This window comes from Gopherus flavomarginatus, chromosome 5 (genome assembly GCF_025201925.1).
Source record: "Gopherus flavomarginatus isolate rGopFla2 chromosome 5, rGopFla2.mat.asm, whole genome shotgun sequence".
NCBI lineage: Eukaryota > Metazoa > Chordata > Testudines > Testudinidae > Gopherus > Gopherus flavomarginatus.
In genome coordinates, this window is record NC_066621.1 from 140633498 (window position 1) to 140654014 (window position 20517).

The 20517-nt window shown below is 42.0% G+C and overlaps 1 protein-coding gene across 5 annotated transcripts in view; it reads right to left on the reverse strand.

Annotated features, from left to right (window-relative positions):
- PPP1R13B (protein phosphatase 1 regulatory subunit 13B) overlaps nucleotides 1-20517 on the reverse strand; it is a 128818-nt gene that overhangs the window by 41169 nt on the left and 67132 nt on the right. For 4 of the 5 annotated variants that reach the window (XM_050954113.1, XM_050954112.1, XM_050954114.1 and 1 more), the window contains one exon: nucleotides 16075-16142. The exons of the other annotated variant lie outside the window; for it this stretch is intronic. In XM_050954113.1, the coding sequence (XP_050810070.1) occupies nucleotides 16075-16142 (68 nt within the window). The remainder of the gene's footprint in view (nucleotides 1-16074; nucleotides 16143-20517) is intronic. 5 annotated transcript variants of the gene reach the window in all.

The window sequence follows — 20517 nt, forward strand, 5'->3', positions numbered from 1 at the left end:
AAGTAAGGTTTTGTATCTTTTTCTACACTAAACAGAGGGACTTCTCCCCCTATCCTTTATCAATATGGAAAGCTGTCTCTCTGCATTCATCAGCAATCAGTGAACGGAAAAGGCTAGTGGATTTTGCCAGCAGTGAAAGACTTAATCATGGCAAGATCAAGCCAGCTGTCAACTGTAATCAGTTTGATGTATTGCACTTTTCCATAGCCAATGGAAAATGTTGAGCAATACTCTTTTCTTTCACAGTTAGTTATAGGGTTAAACTGAAAATACTCAAATGCAGACCATTTTGATTTTAAGAGACAACAGAATGTTTGTTTCTTTTTTAGTGTTGTAATATTTACAAATCAGTGCAAAAGTCTGGGTGTCACAGGTTGTGAAAAGTCATTATCCCGCTGCCCCCTGCATCCCTGCAATATCTGTTGTTTAGAGTAACAGAGGATCATATTGATTGAGGTGTACTGAAATCTGTATCTTTATTGTGAGAAACTTACTGTACAAGGCACAAAGTAAACATCTCATGCAAAATGAACACACTACAATTTTGTGGAAGTTGTCAATTCTACGCTTAGGGATTTTCTCCTCCAAACTTTTTTTTGTTCTTAAAATATGCACAAGATGAATGAATGAAACAGTCAGCGACACAGCATTCATACAATAACACAAGCCAAGAAGTTGCATCATACAAAAGACTCTATCAAGCCAAATCTAAACCCAAATGTTTTCAATTATTTAAATCAACTCAAGTACTTCCAACTCCTATGTAAACCCAAAACAAAACACTAAATCTCATTACACATTGCTCATTCCCCAATTCTGTCCTTCAGCACAGCACACTTCTAACAATAGAGAAGATGAAAACATGAAAGGCTGTCAATGTTTTACAATACACACACACACACACACACACACACACACACACACACACACACACACACACACACACACACCCTTTCCATTCTTTCAGGAAGGGAATTCAGGCATGAACCTGATTAGGCTTACACAAGAAAGAGGTCCAGCAACATTGATCTCCATCAGGATATGGAAAAATCATGTATCCAATGCAACCACAATAAAATATATTTTCTGGCTGCATAGAGTCAGGCTTATTTTTAGGCAAAAAAAGACCATCTAGGAGCTACAGCAAGATCCCCCATTGATACCATATGAAGATGGATAAAAAAAAATTAGGTTTAATTCCCTTTCTCCTAAATTAGCCAAAAATAGACTCCATCTTACTGCTACTTGATATTAGGAAGATGGTCTGTGGAATAGAGATGGCAACAATTGGAACAGGAGGAGGCTGCATCGGCAGCAAAATGGAGGTTCTGCTGGTTGGAATAAAGTGCCTCCTAGAGTGTTGGGGGCAGTGGGAGAGATGCACTATACACAGGTGCCTTTTGATAAAGGAGGATATTGATATAATAGGCATCACAGAAACCTGGTGGACTGAGAGCAATCAATGGGCCACAATCATTCCAGGGTACAAAATATATCGGAAGGACAGAACAGGTCGTGCAGGGGGGGAGTGGCACTATATGTGAAAGAAAATGTAGATTCAAATGAAGTAAAAATCTTAAGCGAATCCACATGTTCCATAGAATCGCTATGGATAGAAATGTTATGCTCTAATAAAAACATAACATTAGGGATCTATTATCGACCACCTGACCAGGACAGTAATAGTGATGATGAAATGCTGAGGGAAATCAGAGAGGCTATCAAAATTAAGAACCCAATAATAGTGGGGGATTTCAATTATCCCCATATTGACTGGGAACATTTCACTTCAGGACAAAATGCAGAGATAAAATTTCTCGATACTTTAAATGACTGCTTCATGGAGCAGCTGGTATGGGAACCCACAAGGGGAGAGGCAACTCTAGATTTAATCCTGAGTGGAGCGCAGGAGCTGGTCCAAGAGGTAACTATAGCAGGACCGCTTGGAAATAGTGACCATAATACAATAGCATTCAGCATCCCTGTGGGGGGAAGAACACCTCAACAGTCCAACACTGTGGCATTTAATTTCAAAAGAGGAAAACTATACAAAAATGAGGGGGTTAGTTAAACAAAAGTTAAAAGGTACAGTGACTAAAGTGAAATCCCTGCAAGTTGCATGGGCCCTTTTTAAGGGCACCATTATAGAGGCCCAACTTCAATGTATACCCCAAATTAAGAAACACAGTAAAAGAACTAAAAAAGAGCCACCGTGGCTTGGCTTAACCATGTAAAAGAAGCAGTGAGAGATAAAAAGACTTCCTTTAAAAAGTGGAAGTCAAATCCTAGTGAGGCAAATAGAAAGGAGCATAAACACTGCCAGCTTAAGTGCACAAGTGTAATAAGAAAAGCCAAAGAGGAGTTTGAAGAACGGCTAGCCAAAAACTCCAAAGGTAATAACAAAATGTTTTTTAAGTATATCAGAAGCAGGAAGCCTGCTAAACAACCAGTGGGGCCCCTTGATGATCGAAATACAAAAGGTGCGCTTAAAGACGATAAAGTCATTGTGGAGAAACTAAATGGATTCTTTGCTTCAGTCTTCACGGCTGAGGATGTTAGGGAGATTCCCAAACCTGAGCCAGCTTTTGTAGGTGACAAATCTGAGGAACTGTCACAGACTGAATTGTCACTAGAGGAGGTTTTGGAATTAATTGATAAATTCAACATTAACAAGTCACCGGGACCAGATGGCATTCACCCAAGAGTTCTGAAAGAACTCAAACGTGAAGTTGCGGAACTATTAACTAAGGTTTGTAACCTGTCCTTTAAATCGGCTTCGGTACCCAATGACTGGAAGTTAGCTAATGTAATGCCAATATTTAAAAAGGGCTCTAGAGGTGATCCCAGCAATTACAGACTGGTAAGTCTAACGTCGGTACCGGGCAAATTAGTCGAAACAATAGTTAAGAATAAAATGGTCAGACACATAGAAAAACAAACTGTTGAGCAATAGTCAACATGGTTTCTGTAAAGGGAAATCGTGTCTTACTAGAGTTCTTTGAAGGGGTCAACAAACATGTGGACAAAGGGGATCCAGTGGACATAGTGTACTTAGATTTCCAGAAAGCCTTTGACAAGGTCCCTCACCAAAGGCTCTTACGTAAATTAAGCTGTCATGGGATAAAAGGGAAGATCCTTTCATGGACTGAGAACTGGTTAAAAGACAGGGAACAAAGGATAGGAATTAATGGTAAATTCTCAGAATGGAGAGAGGTAACTAGTGGTGTTCCCCAAGGGCCAGTCCTAGAACCAATTCTACCAATTTATTCATAAATGATCTGGAGAAAGGGATAAACAGTGAGGTGGCAAAGTCTGCAGATGATACTAAACTATTCAAGATAGTTAAGACCAAAGCAGATTGTGAAGAACTTCAAAAAGATCTCACAAAACTAAGTGATTAGGCAACAAAATGGCAAATGAAATGTAATGTGGATAAATGTAAAGTAATGCACATTAGAAAAAATAACCCCAACTATACATACAATATGATCGGGGCTCATTTAGTCACAACGAGTCAGGAAAAAGATCTTGGCGTCATCGTGGATAGTTCTCTAAAGATGTCCACGTAGTGCGCAGAGGCGGTCAAAAAAGCAAACAGGATGTTAGGAATCATTAAAAAGGGGATAGAGAATAAGACTGAGAATATATTATTGCCTTATATAAATCCATGGTACGCCCACATCTCGAATACTGTGTACAGATGTGGTCTCCTCACCTCAAAAAAGATATTCTAGCACTAGAAAAGGTTCAGAAAAGGGCAACTAAAATGATTAGGGGTTTGGAGAGGGTCCCATATGAGGAAAGATTAAAGAGGCTAGGCCTCTTCAGCTTGGAAAAGGGGAGACTAAGGGGGGATATGATAGAGGTATATAAAATCATGAGTGATGTGGAGAAAGTGGATAAGGAAAAGTTATTTACTTATTCCCATAATACAAGAACTAGGGGGTCACCAAATGAAATTAATAGATAGCAGGTTTAAAACAAATAAAAGGAAGTTCTTCTTCACACAGCGCACAGTCAACTTGTGGAACTCCTTACCTGAGGAGGTTGTCAAGGCTAGGACTATAATAATGTTTAAAAGGGAACTGGATAAATTCATGGTGGCTAAGTCTATAAATGGCTATTAGCCAGGAAGGGTAAAGAATGGTGTCCCTAGCCTCTGTTCATCAGAGGATGGAGATGGATGGCAGGAGAGAGATCACCTGATCACTGCCTGTTAGGTTCACTCCCTCTGGGGCACCTGGCATTGGCCACTGTCGGTAGACAGATATTGGGCTAGATGGACCTTTGGTCTGACCTGGTACGGCCGTTCTTATGTTCTTCGGTTGAATGGACAGGGAAATAAAATTAATATGAGACAGTGAGTGTGTAATGGGCATGTCAGTGAAAGGAGCTGAGGTGGCCACTGTATATAAATTATGGGCCAAGGGAAAGATGAAAGGAGACACCAGTCAACAGATGGGAGGATGATTTTGGATGATGTCTTGGAAAGGAAGATTTTGCCGCTGATAACAGCCAGAGCCAAAGGATTATGTTGCTGACTGAAGCACTACAGTTCTTTGATCTGGGCAAGAAACTGGTACATAGTTGTAAGGGAATGCTGGAAAAGGGGTATTAAAGCAATATGATAACTCAGAAGCACTATGCCCCAACAAGGTCTTGATCACCAGGCATGGCATGTCTACTAATAGTGAGCTCACCTGACAAATCCGTCTGCCCATTTCAAAGTGGGACTAAGAGTTGCAAATATGCTTTAAAAACAAGGGATGTATAGATTATAAATTTCCAGGGCCAATGGTCCTAAACATGGATTCATTCAGTGGCTTAAAAAGAGCTCTGGAACTGAAGCAGCCTAGCAGGAGGCAGCACCAATAACCCAGTTTGTTTTCCTAAAACCAAAAGATCTCAAAAGGCATATGAAGAATCAGAATGGGCTCAAAGGCTCCTGGAACAGAAGGCTGTACAACTGAGATTCTTGGTTCTGAACTGACTCCTACTCTGATGGCAATGATGATTCTTTATCTTCTTCTTCTCAGGGCCTAGACCTGAGGAAGGGTCCTTCTGATATGAATGCTTCCATGTTCCCTTTTTGCAGAAAGAAGAGACGCCTCAACATATTGCCCAGACTGGACATCAATGGGACACCAGAACGAGGTGTCAGCTGGTCATCAGTACTCACTACTAACTTTATCAGAAGTGAGGCTGGAATTTTGGAAATGGCTTGGAGAAGTTTTTCAGCTGTGACTGAAAGAAGAGACCACCTCAGGATCCCAACTATAGTTGCGCTCTTGGAGTCCAGCACTAATACAGCTGACTTTACTATGATCTCCATATTCAGAGACCTAACTGGCATTAGGATTACCTCTCACTTTGGAGAGGACTGCTGACCTGTCTGCACCATGAGCAACTGACTCATGCTCCTGTGCAGAAGAGAAGGAATTCAAAGTAATTCCAAGCATCAGTGCAGTGACCTGTGCCACAAACGGCTCTAGCAGATTCCCCTTTCTCAGATATGAGGGTTTTGTAGCTGAAGAGACCCCTTTTGTGGACCTGTAAAGAACCAGGGCTAGTTTATTTCTGTTCCAAGGCCTGAGCCTAAAGTGCTTCCTGAATCTTTCCCAAAAAAGCTAAGAGAGTCTTCCAAGTTTGTTACCCTGAATTAAGAAACTACCCTTCATGAAAATCTCGAAGAGACTGGGAGTTCTAGTCAAGCAAGAATTCAAAAACCATTTTGGATGCACTAGAGTTGGTTTTCACATTGTAAGCTTGTAGCTTCCTAATTCTTATTTTTTCCTCAGGTTCTAATAGTTTGGTTAGTTTTTATGTTTTGTGAAGTATAGGGCATTTAGACCCAGGAAACTTAGGAGGCAGCCACTAAAAAAAGAGGAAGTGGTCCTGGGGTTGCAGTTTGTGATCTGAGAAGAACCCAGGCTGCTAACTTGGTGCAAAGCCCAGGAGGAGAGCCTTGAAGTGTAGAAGAAACAAGATTCCTAGATCTCTCAGCCAGTGGGAAGGGATCCTGGGAAATTAAGTCTGAGTCGCTCAGATTCGTGAGCCATTCTGCAAAAGGAGGCAGTATAAAAAAAAACAACCTCTTTGCATTAGGGAAGAGGCACTAAGATGAAGTGCTGTCAGTCTCCACCAGAAAACAGGAAGAACTCAGTTTTGATGTCCAGATTTATGCATAGACTCTGCAAATCCCACAGTATTTTAAAAGTTTTAATTTCTTTATACGAAATTTTTATATGAGCTTGTTTGTTTGGATTTTGGACATTCCAGACTCTCCCCAGAAGTCTGGTGGCAGAATACGAAACCCTGGGGACAGCTTTTGTTTTGTTTGTTTTTAAAATAGGACTCCAGAAGTGTGACCTTCTTAGATGGCCAGCCTGTTATAACAGGTACCACCTCTAACACTGCATGGGGAGTAAGAGTTTAACAATAGAAATATTTAATGTTGCATGTTTACATTAATTAAAGTTTATCGTAGTTCTGATTTGAAGAACTGGGTCTCTTCCTAGACCAAGCTCTTTGCTCTTCAACTTTTCCCCTCCCTCCTAAGTTGTTTTACTGCATACAGAAAGTACTACACAGATTTTCCATATCAGTTACTGTAGCCGCAAAGGCCCAGGCTTCTAAGAGAAAAAAAGACAGAGAGAAAAGGATTGCATAAATGGTTTCTGAAATATAGACTACTTAAGCTTTGAATCCCCAGCCTTATAAAAACCAACATATGGTGGGGGGAGCTCAGGGGAGGGGGCAGAGAGGCACAAGTGGCAGAGCCTCGGCGCAAGTCAGGGCAGGACCTCAGGGAGAAAAGGCAGAGCGGGGTCAGGAAGAGCAGCAGCACGGGCAGGGCCATGGTGGAAGAGGATGAGCGGAAGCAGGGCTACAGCCCAAACACCCTTTTGGCAGCAGCACTCCAAAGGCGGCAGGCCAGTGCATCTCCCTGGGGAGGTGTTTGGGGAGACACAGCCTCCTCTGGCCTCTTATATTGGCCGCCCATGATAAGGCATGTTTTCTAATCCTTTAATCTCTCTTGTGGCTCTTTTCTGAACCTTCTCCAATTTATCAATAGCCTTTTAAAACTGTGGACATCAGAACTGGAGACAGTACTCTAGCAACAGTCACATCAGTGCCAAATACAGAAGTAAAATAATCTCTCTGCTTCTACTCAAGATTCGTCTCTTTGGGCATCCAAGGATTTCATTTGCCCTTTTTGCCACAGGATTGCACTGGGAGCTCATGTTCAGCTGATTATCCACTCTTCCTAGGATAGTGTCTCCCATCCTATAAGTATGGCCTACATTCTTTGTTCCTAGATGTATACATTTACATTTAGCTGTATTAAAATGCTTGTTTACTTGCGTTCAGTTTACCAAGTGAGCTAGTTCACTCTGAGGTTGGTGAAATGTGTTCCAAAATGCCCAGTGTGGTCATGAATAAAGAAATGGAGCAGGATTCCAGGGGTGCTCCTGCCAAGATTGGCTGGGAGAGTGATGACTAGCTCCCGGAGTCTGCTCTTCAGGATACATTGTAGGGACAGAGGTGGGAAAGGGAATGTAGTTGAATCCTAGTGGCGATATCCAATTGAGAAGACATGTCATCCCCTGTGTCCAACAGAGAAGCTAGGGGATGCCAGTACTGGCAGCCAAGTTGGCTACCTGGCCAGGAACATTTCCAATGCCTACTAGTTCAGATCGATAGCCCGTGCTACTTCTCCAGCCCACTACTGCTTCCTGCTCTACCCCATACCTGTTTCCATGCTAGCCAACCCCTGCATCTGCTCCTGCCTTAGCCAGCCACCCAGCGATTCTGGCAGGAGGAAAGACCTCTGGCAGGTCTGGCAGGGCTTGCAGACTGGGTTTCAGGCATAACCTGCAGTTTTGGGCATAACATACAGGGAGAAAAGACAGCAAGTGAGGGAAGGCTGAGGGCAGCAGCTCTAGCCATGGCCAGCCAAGGTTAGTGGAGAGGAGAGGGAGGCACAACGGCACAAAAACTTGTCCAAAAGGAAGAAATAAGAAAGGAAATAAAATAAATAAGTAAAAGACAAAAAAAGATGCACAAAGCAAAGGCAAGCTAATGGACACCACAGTATTCTGTACAGCTCCAAGAGACTGAGAAGGAACTGGAGCAGCAGTGTGTATTCCCCTTCCTACATACCCAGTGTGACAAGGATGTATCAGAAGCACGCAGGGAACCCATGGACAATGCTGAGGAAACTCTCCAATTCAAGGCACATGGGCACAGGCATACCAAACATGGAGCACCCATAAGGACAGATATTTGAAGATCTAAAATTTCACGTCTCACAATAGGCATTGACAGAAGCTCATTTCTAGTACTATCAGAATGAAACCTTATACATAAACATTTCTCCAGACTGATTACCTCTAGCCTATGCTCAGTCAACAGTTACACAATTTTTTAATTTTCCAAATTAGGTTTACAAAAAATCTTGATAAATGAGGAGAAAAAAGTATGCGTGGGTGGGAAGTAACATATATAGTGAACTATTATTTAGATTACTACTATCTATATTTAGATTTAATTCCTATTTAAGATCTAAGATATCTTCTGGAAAGCTGTAGCTTAAGGAAATGCATTCTTTTATTTTTTTATGCTAGAAATAGTAACTATTTTTCTCCCTCCCACACCTACACTAGTTTTAGAATCAGTCTGAAAAGACTGCATATTTTTTTCAGACAGTAACTTCATTTGTTTATGCTATCATTTTAAGCAGGAACATTTCAACAAAATTATAGGTTACAGACCGATTGTTTTCATGATTATGTCGCTTCTAGTATTTTTGTTTTTAAATCCTGCTGCATATGAAGTCCTATCCTTAGGTTTAAATCACTTGATATATTTGCATGCATTAATGTAAAGCTATATAGCTGTACATATATTTAAAGATTTACATACTATTATGCTAAATCAACCTAAATTTCATTGTCATTTAAGAAGCCACAACAGAGCGTATCTCTTACAATAAGTTAAAGTGGCTCAGCAAACAACTTTTTTTTTAAATGATAAAATATTAGCCATTACAGCAGCAAAAAGCACCCTGGTAGACCAGGGTAGAATTCTAAATTGTCTCGCTTTCTGTCCATAAGCTCTCTCAGTTCCCAGAGTTTTCAGCATTCATGTTTGGCCCTAGTCTTTAGTGTATTAGAGACTTGAGGGCTAATTTTAATGCAGCTATTGCTGCTGATTCTTCTTTAGAGCGGCAACCCTTTCATTCCCCTCGCTACCAACAGAAGGATGAACTGGAAATTCCATAAGGAGAGATCTAGGAGATCTAGATTTAGTTCTAATGTTCCCCTCTGTCAAATCAAATACTAAGAATAGCTGCTTCTGTGCCTACATAAACTTAGAAGGGAAAAACTATTTTCCTATCTGAAAACTGACGAGTTCTCCCAGTCTGAAGCTACTGGGTTGCTTATTCCATCCTCCTCACACTAAAGTATTTGAACCAACCTGATTGTCAGGATGTTGGTACAACCTACAATAACCCATTCACCAGATAGCAGTCAAAATTCAAAAACAAATTTTCATTATCTACCTACTAAAAGATACTATCAATTCCCATTTGTATCTCCTGGTTGAGGTTTCCAGACTAGGGAAGCTTAAAGGAATTTAACTTCCAGTTGGTAGGAAAATAGAATTTCCTGTTTTGCTTGAGATTCTCCTAGACTGAAACTAATGTGATTTGCCTAGAAGGACTCCAAAACTCTTAAATCAGCCTCAAGTTCTGTCCCATGCTGCCCGGTAGCAGAAGAAGTTCTTCCCAGTATACATTCGAGAGAAAGCTTATTGAGCTTGTCTCCCTTTTCCAAACTAGGGGAGAGTTCTAGCATTAAGAAAAACAAAATAAACTGTAGCAAGACCTACTCTATAATCTATACGCTGCCTTCCTTTCCTCTTAGAGAAAGCTGCCATGTCAAAAAATTCTAAGTTAGGTTGAAGAGTGGGGATTTTTTTTAATGGGTGCCACTTCTTAACAAATAGACTGTCTCAGGTGCCACTTCCAGTCCTACTCGTGTTATCACAACATCCCTGTACAACTGTAGTAATTGCCTACATGAGAAAAAGTATTTTTAAACTGTATTTAACCTTATCAACATTTTGTCCTTTTTGATATGTTAATCACACTAGCCTACTTCTATTCTGTATTTCTTCTACCTTCCCCTCCCCCCCAGCTTCCCTCCACCATGTTCTTTTGTGCTTGGCCCCTTTCTCCTCTCACCATGTACCTCCAACATGCATTTGACTCTCTTCCCACTTGAGCATACCTGAACACCTGGTCCTCTTCTTTCTGCTCCCCTCAAATAACTCCCCAGCTACCTTTCCTCCTGGCAGACAGAAACTCTAGTCCCGCTGGTGGCTCATTTCCTCTCCTGTGTTACCAGTGGCCCCTAGTGGATTCAGGTATTATTACTCTTCCTCCCTGTTTTCAGACAATTTGCAATGAAGAGCTTAGATACCTATAGAAGCAGCTGGCACCATACGAGCAATCAGCTCTCCACAGACCACTGTTTTGAAACCACTAATATAAAGCAAGTGGACTACTAGGATATCAAAATCTTGACAAAACTGGCTCAAGTATATGAGTGAAGGGGAAAGAAGCTGCTACTCATTAGTGTGAATGTCATTCAGCAGTAGAATAAGGATTACTCCTTTCTGCTCTAAAATATTGGTTTTCAAACTTTGCTACCTGTAAGTCTCCCTTGAGCCAAGAAAAATCAAGGCTGCATCCAATATTCATCCCTGTTCCAGAAGCTAGATCCATCATGAGTAGGGCCTTAGCAAATTCACAGTCCATTTTGGTCAATTTCATGGTCACAGGATTTTAAAAATCATAAATTTCATTATTTCACCTATTTAAATGTGAAATTTCAGTGTTGTAATTGTGGGGATCCTGACCCAAAAATAAGTTGGGGGGTGGTTTGCAAGGTTATTGTGGGGTGGGGTGCAGCACTTCTACCCTTACTGCTGCCGGCAGTGGCACTGTCTTCAGAACTGGGCAGCTGGAGAGTGGTGGCTGCTGGCTAGGAGCCCAACGCTGAAGGCAGAGCCACCACCAGCAGCAGCACAGAAGGACAGCATGGTATGATATTGCCACCCTAACTTCTGTGCTGCTACTGGCAAGGCACTGCCTTCAGAGTTGGGCACCTGGCCAACAGTCACCACTCTCTGGCCGCCCAGTTCTGAAGGCAACACAGAAGTAAGATTGGCAATACTGCAACTCCCCTGCAACTCCTTTTTCCGTCAGGACCCCCAATTTGAGAAACACTGGTCTCATGAAATCTGTATGGTATAGGGTAAAAACACAAAAAACTACCAGATTTCATGAGAGGAGACAAGATATTACGGTCCATAACGCTTTTTTCATGGCCGTGAATTTGGTAGGGCCCTGATGAGAGTGGCCCCTCTCAAAAATTTAGGAAGTGAGATTTTGAAAGACAAGATTATCTACCAGCCAAGCCAGCTATAAAGTAACATTCTGTTCATAACACAACTTAAGTCCTATGAGAGCCATACACCTTCTCAAATGGCAAATTTGGAAAAACTCATTATTACACTAATTAGGACTTCTTGGCTCTGCTTTGTCTTCGTCGTGTTCTCAAGACAGCTATTTTATACAATTTAACCTTTTGAAGGACAACCTTGATTTGAAAAAACAATGAGTCTGGTGGCATCTTAAAGACTAACAGATTTATTTGGGCATAAGCTTTCGTGGGTAAAAAAACCACTTCTTCAGATGCAAGGAGTGAAAATTACAGATGCAGGCATTATGACATAATGACACATGAAGAGAAAGGAGTTACCTCACAAGTGGAGAACCAGTGTTGACAGGGCCAATTTGATCAGGGTGGATGTAGTCCACTCCCAACAGTTTTCACTCCATACATCTGAAGAAGTGGTTTTTAACCCACAAAAGCTTATGCCCAAATAAATCTGTTAGTCTTTAAGGTGCCACCGGACTCCTTGTTATTCTTGTGGATATAGACTAACACAGCCATCCCCTGATACTTGAAACCTTGATTTGTTCCATCTTCTCATAACAATGGCCAAATCAACAAACTAAAATAACAGAAACAGCAGTGTTTTCCAATGTTGTTCATAATATTGGCAATAAGGCAAAAAGTCTTATCATATAATTAAAAATATTAATCTTCAGTTCAATTAGGAATACAATTTTCCACTGGGGAAACTGGAAATTTGGTATTTTACACAGGAAAGGAAAACTGATCTTGAGAAGCTACCCTCTTTCCCATGCTCCAGGCAACGGGAAGAAATCTAGATGTATGAATCTCTTCTCCATAGGAATGAGGAGAAGTCATGTTATGAGAACAGTGCAATTCCTTCCTCCAAGGGGGAAAAGTTGGTAAGATTGGAAACAAAAGCCAGGCCATGACAACCTCTACTCAGTCTCTGGTACCTAAGAAGAACCTGGCAATAAATGCTACCTCACACAGACCTTGTTTCATTCTTATGGATGATAAATATTGCTTTTATAGCAATGTATGTTTAACCTTTTGAGGAGACTTGCTCTACCATTAATATTAAAGTCTCCCTTTTGAAAATAATCCGATAAAAATCAAACAGTAGTTTTCCTCCTGACTTTAAAATCACCACTACTGATGATCAAAAGTAGTGATCATGCAAACACAGAGAGCTTCCCAGAACAGAAAAGCAATTGCACACATGACTAATACCATAAAAGCAGCAAAGAATCCTGTGGCACCTTATAGACTAACAGACGTTTTGGAGCATGAGCTTTTGTGGGTGAATACTCACTTCGTCAGATGCATCTGACGAAGTGAGTATTCACCCACGAAAGCTCATGCTCCAAAACGTCTGTTAGTCTATAAGGTGCCACAGGATACTTTGCTGCTTTTACAGATCCAGACTAACATGGCTACCCCTCTGATACTTAATACTATAAAATTACTCAAGCTGAATTCTAATAAAATAGATTTACTACTGTGATTTCATCCAGCAGTATGGATTTAAACACCAAGACAAATATTTTTATCCTACTACACAGCTTCTATGCATCAGTCACACTTTCAGCTTTCTCCAGTTAATTATATTTGTCAAAATCAATATTTCAATGTTAACACAATACGAGTACAGTAAAAGTATACCTGATTATAGAAAATTTGCTAAGTTTTGTAAGCTTCTTCAGTGTTCCATTGTATTGCATTTATTCTAGAGCAGTACAATATTCAGCATTTCAATAACAATGAATAAGCCTAATGCATTACGTAAGAATAAGCCTATTAAATTCTTGAGCCTGAAACCACGTCTTTCCCTCCTCCCCCTCCAGTTTGAAACTTGTCACAAACAGAATATTAGTTTTTTATGCTTCTCAGAACTTGCATTATTCCTATCATTAGCATTTGTATTTTTATATACACCACAAGAACTTAAATCAGTTTAACCCCTTAATGTCAATGGGATTTAGTGCTTATAGATGGGAAATCTTGAATTCAAACACAAATTGCCATGTTTCAGATGAATTTAGAACAGCTTATTATAAATTCTTCATTTGTGGCTAAAAGCAGGAGTTTGATTAAATAATAATAATAATTAATAAATAAATAAATGCTGACCTGAAAATCTTTTTACAAAAACTTAAAGCAATCATTTATCATGTTATGAACCTGAGTCATAAATGTAAAATTAACATCTGCATGCTAAATTGGACACAAAGCCATACTTTCATCAACTTTAACACTGTCAACAGGTGGTGAATAAAGGGAAAATTATATGTGTGACTCTCTGCTTCCAGAGGCATAGGAGGTCCCAGAGGAAGTGGAACTAGTGTGGTGTTCCTGCATACGGAGGGTAGGATTTGGGGAGCTATATAGGAGCTATGCATCCCTTGCACACCTTGGGGCGGATTCCTCTGTGTGCTGTCACCAAAGAGGTTGAAGCAGGGTAGATGGAGCGGCATAGCTAAGGCTCTGTCAGCCAGAACCTCCAAAAGAACACCGGGGGGAGGGAGGGAGGAAATGGTAGCCCCATGATCAATAGCTGTTTGGTGCTGGAGGAAAATTTTCTTCCACTGTGTCCCTGTGGAGAACATCAATGCACAAGACTGCTGCTAAAATCATAAGACCTATTGTGTGCCTGAATAATAAACAAAAAAATTAATGGAGGCTTTTTGGTCATCTTTAAAAGTGCACGTACATCTTAGGTGCCTATAGCTGGATGTTATTCATTTTTGTGTCTTCAGTACAATGTTGAAGAAGGTACAATTGCAGGACCAGCTATAGCTATACTACCAAAATGAATGTAATGGGATGGCATAGGTAGAAATGAGCGCAGAACATGTCCTGAAGAATTTTCTTTGCTGTAGAAGATGCATAAGAAGGCAAGAAGCTAGCAAGGTCACACCCTACGAATTAACACCAAGAATTTTTACTATAAGATGATGGCTGATCAGTCAGAAATGACAAGGGGTAGAAAGACCTCAGCCTATTAGTCAATTCCAGGATGACAGTGAGGCATCAATGTAAGGTGAGGTATTTCCAGTAAAGATAGGGAAGATTAATGCCATCATATAAGGCATTATTAAGATCTGTTATATTATATACAATTACAGTCATTCATGTTCAAGATAGATTAATTCTAACTGGAACAGGTGCAGAGATGGGCTAATAGAAGAATTAGGGAATGGATGGCCTGTCTTATCAGACAAGACTAAAAGAGCTTGGCATGTTTAGTCTACCAAAACAAAGGCTGAAAGGGTATCTGACTGCTCTCTCTCTCTCTCTCACACACACACACACACACACACACACACACACACACGGAAGTAAATACCAAGAAGAGAGAAGAGCTATTTAAGCTAAAGGACAATGTTGGCACAAAAACATATGGGCATAAAATAAATTTAGGCTGGAAATTAGAAGAATGTTTCTAACCATCAGCGGAGTGAGGTTCTGGACCAACCCTCCAATTGCAGTAATGGAGGCAAACAACCTAACTTATTTTGATGGAGCTTGATACATTTATGAATGGGATTATATGGCATGGGTTGCCTGTGGCAATATAGGACTGGACTTGACCATCCAGAAGGTCCCTTCCAGTCCTATGTACCAGTGATTTCAGGTCCCAGGTTTGAGTTTTTAGGCCTGGTGGTTAGAAAAGCCTTATTTTTATGTGTAAGTAGGAAGCTTAAATGTGGAAATAACTGAAACACAACAAACAGGGACAGGTTTCAGAGTGGTAGCCGTGTTAGTCTGTATCAGTAAAAACAATGAGGAGTCCTTGTGGCACCTTAGAGACTAATACATTTATTTGGGCATAAGCTTTCGTGGGCTAGATCCCACTTCATCAGATGCATGGAGTGGAAAATACAGGAGCAGGGAATGAAACAAGGAATCTCCACAATGCTATTTATGTGTGTGAGAACTTTCAAAGTAGAAATGTACTTTGAAGTTTTACTAAGTTAAACACAGGCATAAAACAAAACAAACAAAAAACCAATCCACTGTTACAAGGCATAAAACAACAAATAGAAGTGGCTGTGAAATACGGCATATCAACACTCTCAGCTAGCAGGGAAACTCAACCTACTTCACCGCAGTCTAAAAAGACACCTAATCCACTGAAACATGCTTCAATTTTGACAGGTCTCTACATGATTGCTAAATCAGAAACCAGCAGTAGAGAGGAAGTTCATGTAAGAACAGATGTTTGACTAGGTGGTGCTGAGGGACACCACTGTCTCACAGTAATCTGGGTGGTTCTTTATCAAACACGCAGGGGAGGAGAGGCAGAAAACCAAAAGGACACAGTCAGCAGTTGGCAGGACATTAGGCTGCTTTTGTGAGATTGGGGAGAAGATTAAATTTTCTGGAGGACAAGCTATTCTCTCTGTTCTAAGAGTTAAACTGTACACTCCCATTCCCTTTCAAAAATACAATATTGAATCTTAAGCTTCAGTATCTTTCTTCTAGTTCCCAGCTATAAGAGATGAATTTAACAGATGATGTTAAATTTTCAGATAATGGCAATTTGCACATAAACACACTGTATTTATCATTTGTTACATACCCCATTCTCTGTACGTTTCTCCAGAGGTATATTTATTCCATTTCTCTGATTTTGGGTCTGACGCCCACCTAGAAATAAAGTATCAATCTTATTAGCAAGGGGAGGTTTTTTGGTTTGTTTTTAATTCAGAAGGTTTTCACTGTAAACCTACAACTATATCTGCACAAATTACAATCACTCTAACAAATCAGCTTTTTGCAAGTTTAATTTCCTTCCTTACAAACTATAATAATTACATTATATTTGTGATTTGGTAAAAAAAAAATTCAAAAGAAATTAAAAAATTGATATATTATTAAGGGTTTTTCTTCTTTTGGGAGGCGAAGGAGCAGGTGTTTTTGTTTTTAATACAATGGGTAACCAAGCTTACTTGAACTGAGCCAAACAGCACTGAGCTTTTTTCACACCAATACTGAAGTGATTTGTAAAATTAAGAGTTACTTAAAATATTCTTTCTAATCCTCTACAAACCATCCCATACGTATCACTATTCATTACAGTATCAAGTTTGTGTTTTGTTTTGTTTTTTTACAATAAGATTCCAATGCCTTTAAAAGAGGCTACACATTTCTCAACAGAAGTTCAGCACTTCAGGAACTATTTGACAAGACAGGTTTATCAAAAGATTAGATTGACTGCTTTAGTTGTTGCCAATATTCATTTTAAACACAGAACTATTCCTCTTGGTTGTGAGCACATAAAGTTTCCTTTAACTGTAATGTCAATTCTGCCAATTCCTACTATATGAATCCAAACCTTTGGCATTAGGTTACTCTTTGTAGGTGGCAGAGTCAACAGAAGTAGAAAATGTTGACTTCATGGCCTGACTTTATTAAGATCTGTATTTTTCTGCCTCAGACAAGTTTTGTTGCTACAAACATCCAAGAAATAGTGTTACAGTACTTAAGTCAGTGAACTGAGCATCATGTTGTCACAGTTTGACTGCTAAAGAAAGCCTCATATTTCTGTGCCCACATGAAACAGTCGTTTTGGCTGAGTACATTGCAAATGTATATTAGAGGCTGTTTCCCAGATGCCTTGCAAAGTTCCTTAATATAAAGCGTGATTAATCTTACCATGGTTGATTTAGAATCCCTGCATGCCTGATTTAGAAAGGACAAGCATGTTCTCCATGTATGTAAAACTCCAGGCCATGTTTAAAACATATTTAATACATATACATTTATATTTCACTTTAAATCAAGGAGGATGGTTAAGCACTTTACAGTGTATAGAAATCAGTACATATTGACATCCCTTGACATCCCCTCATGCGCTACTTCATCTACTGTCAAAAATCAACGAGCCTTTCTGCACCACTATATTCTACAGCTTTCAAGAGAGGTAGTAGGGAATCCTTTATCCCACTGAAACGATAGAAATAATTTTGGTGGATAGAATAACTATGTCTGTCGGAACTTCGCTATGGCATCAATAGAATAGAAACATGGATTTAATTTCTACGACCACAAATGGTCAGTACCTCAATTTTAAGTCTGATCAAGACTGAAATATACGTAGAGCAATATCCCTAAGTATATATGGTAAAAGTTAATGTAGGGACTAAACCTGGGCCACTTTTAGTAATCTAAACCAACATCTATGCTTCAGGTTCCTCCCCACTGTTGTAAAAGAGACGGTTACTCACCTTTTTAACTGTTGTTCTTCGAGATGTGTTGCTCATATCCATTCCAGTTAGGTGTGCGCGCGCCGCGTGCACGTTCTTCGGAAGATTTTTACCCTAGCAACACTCGGTGGGTCGGCTGGACGCCCCCTGGAGTGGCGCCACTATGGCGCCGGATATATACCCCTGCCGACCCAGCCACCCTTCAGTTCCTTCTTGCCAGCTACTCCGACAGAGGGGAAGGAGGGTGGGTTTGGAATGGATATGAGCAACACATCTCGAAGAACGGTTACAAAGGTGAGTAACCGTCTTTTCTTCTTCGAGTGCTTGCTCATATCCATTCCAGTTAGGTGATTCCCAAGCCTTACGTAGGCGGTGGGGTCAGAGTGAAATGTGGCAGGATGTAAAAGTGCTGAGCCAGAGGCTGCAGCATCTCTTGACTGTTGAACCAGAGCATAATGCGAAGCAAAGGTATGGACCAAGGACCATGGAGCTGCGCGACAGATCTCGTGGGTAGGTACACGAGCCAGCAAGGTGGCAAATGAAGCCTGAGCCCTGGTAGAATGCACGGTGATGTGGCTTGGGGAAATATGAGCCAAATCATAACAAGTGCGGATGCACGCCATCACCCAAGATGAGATCCTCTGAGAGGAAACAGGTAGGCCTTTCCTTCGGTCTACTACCGCGACAGAGAGTTGGGGCGTTTTACGAAATGGTTTTGTCCGCTCAATATAAATGCGAGCGCTCTACAGACATCCAGGGAGTGTAATTGTTGCTCCCATTGCGCTGAGTGTAGGTACCATGAAAGGCCGAAACCACCTTAGGGAGGAAAGCCGGGTGTGGTCGTAACTGCACCTTGTCTTTGTGAAGCATAGTGTACGGCGGGACCACCGTAAGAGCGCTGAGCTCGGAGACTCGTTTGGCAGATGTAATGGCTCCGAGGAAAGCTGTCTTCCAAGACAGGTATAGCACAGAGCAGGCCACTAACGGCTCGAATAGGGGAGACATAAGTCTGGCTAAAACCAGGTTGAGGTCCCAGGTTGGGGCTGGGCGGCGTACTTGAGGGTGTAAGCGCTCCAAGCCCTTGAGGAACCTCGAAACCATAGAGTGTGAGAACACGGAACGACCACCTTAGCCTGGGTGGAAGGTAGAGATGGCTGCCAAGTGCACCCTCAGCGATGACACCACTAGGGCCTGCTGTTGTAGGCCAGAGGTAGTCCAAAATAGAGGGGATCGAGACCATAGTAGGAGTAAGATTAAGCGTTTCGCACCTGTAGGAGAAACGTTCCACTCGGCCAGGTACGTTGACCAGGTGGAAGGCTTCCTGCTACCCTGGTTTAGTCACGCAGCAGCCACACCGTGAGGTGAAGAGACTGCAGGTCCGGGTGGCGAAGCCTGCCATGGTCCTGAGTTATGAGGTCTGGGTGGAGTGGCAGGGTAATTGGGTTGGCTATTGACAGGTCGAGCAACGTGGTGTATCAGTGCTGCCTGGACCACGCTGGAGTGATCATGATGATGCGTGCTCTGCCCCATGTGGAGTTTGAGCAGGACCCAATGAACCAGCAGGAACGGTGGGAAGGCATAAAGGAGTTGGCCCTTCCACAGCATCAGGAAAGCGTCCGAGATCGATCCCGGCGAGAGACCTTGGAAGGAGCAGAACATCTGGCATTTCCTGTTCTCACGGTAAGCGAACAGGTCTATGGGGGGAAAAGTCTCCACTTCTGGAAAACAGAATGCATCACATCGGGGCAGAGTGACCACTCGTGAGACAGGAAAGACCTGCTGAGTTGAAGTGCCAAGGCGTTCCGAACGCCTGGGAGAAAGGACGCTACCAGAATTATAGAGTGGGCTATGCAAAAGTCAGAGATGGATGGCCTCCTGACAAAAGGGGGAGGACTATGTCCCTCCCTGGTTGTTTATGTAGCACATGGCCGTTGCGTTGGCTGTAAACACTGAGACACCACGGCCTCGCAGCTGCTGCTGGAACCCCTGGCACGCCAGGCAGACTGCTCTCATTTTTGGACATTGATGTGGAATGCTAGCTCCTGAGAAGACCAAAGGCCTTAAGCTCGAAGGTGACCGAGGTGGGCACCCGAGCCGAGAGATGACGCGTCTGTCGTCAGGGACAGTGAGGGCTGGGGTGGATAGAACGGCATCCCTGCCCACACTAGGGAGGGAGTTAGCCACCATTCTAGGGAGCCCAGTGTGCTCGAGGGAATGGTGACTATCGTGACCACTGGGTCCCTGTCTGGGCGGTACACTGAGTTGAGCCAAACTTGGAGAGGACGGAGGCGGAGCTTGGCGTGTTTGGTTACAAGCTTGCAGGCAGCCATGGGACTCAGGAGACTGAGACAAGTGCGAGCCGAGGTCGTTGGGAAAGTCTGCAGACCTCGGATGATTGTTGCCATCGCCTGAAACCACGGCTGTGGGAAGCAGGCTCTGGCTAGGTCGGAGTCCAGGATAGCTCCTAGGAAATCTAATCTCTGCATGGGAACCAGAGTGGATTTTTCTATAGTAATCATCAGGCCTAGACATGTGAATAGGTCCTTGACGATGCCCACATGCTGAGTGATTTGTGTCTCGGAGTCTCCTCGGATAAGCCAATTGTCCAGATACGGAAAAACGCATATCTGACGTCGGCGGAGGTAGGCGGCAACTACGGCCATACACTTGGTCAATACCCGTGGGGCTGCAGAAAGGCAGAACAGCAGGACCGTAAACTGGAAGTACTGACGGTTGGCTAGAAAGCGGAGGTATCTCCTGTGCGGAGGAAAGATGGCAATGTGAAAGTACACATCCTTCATATCGAGGGCGGCATA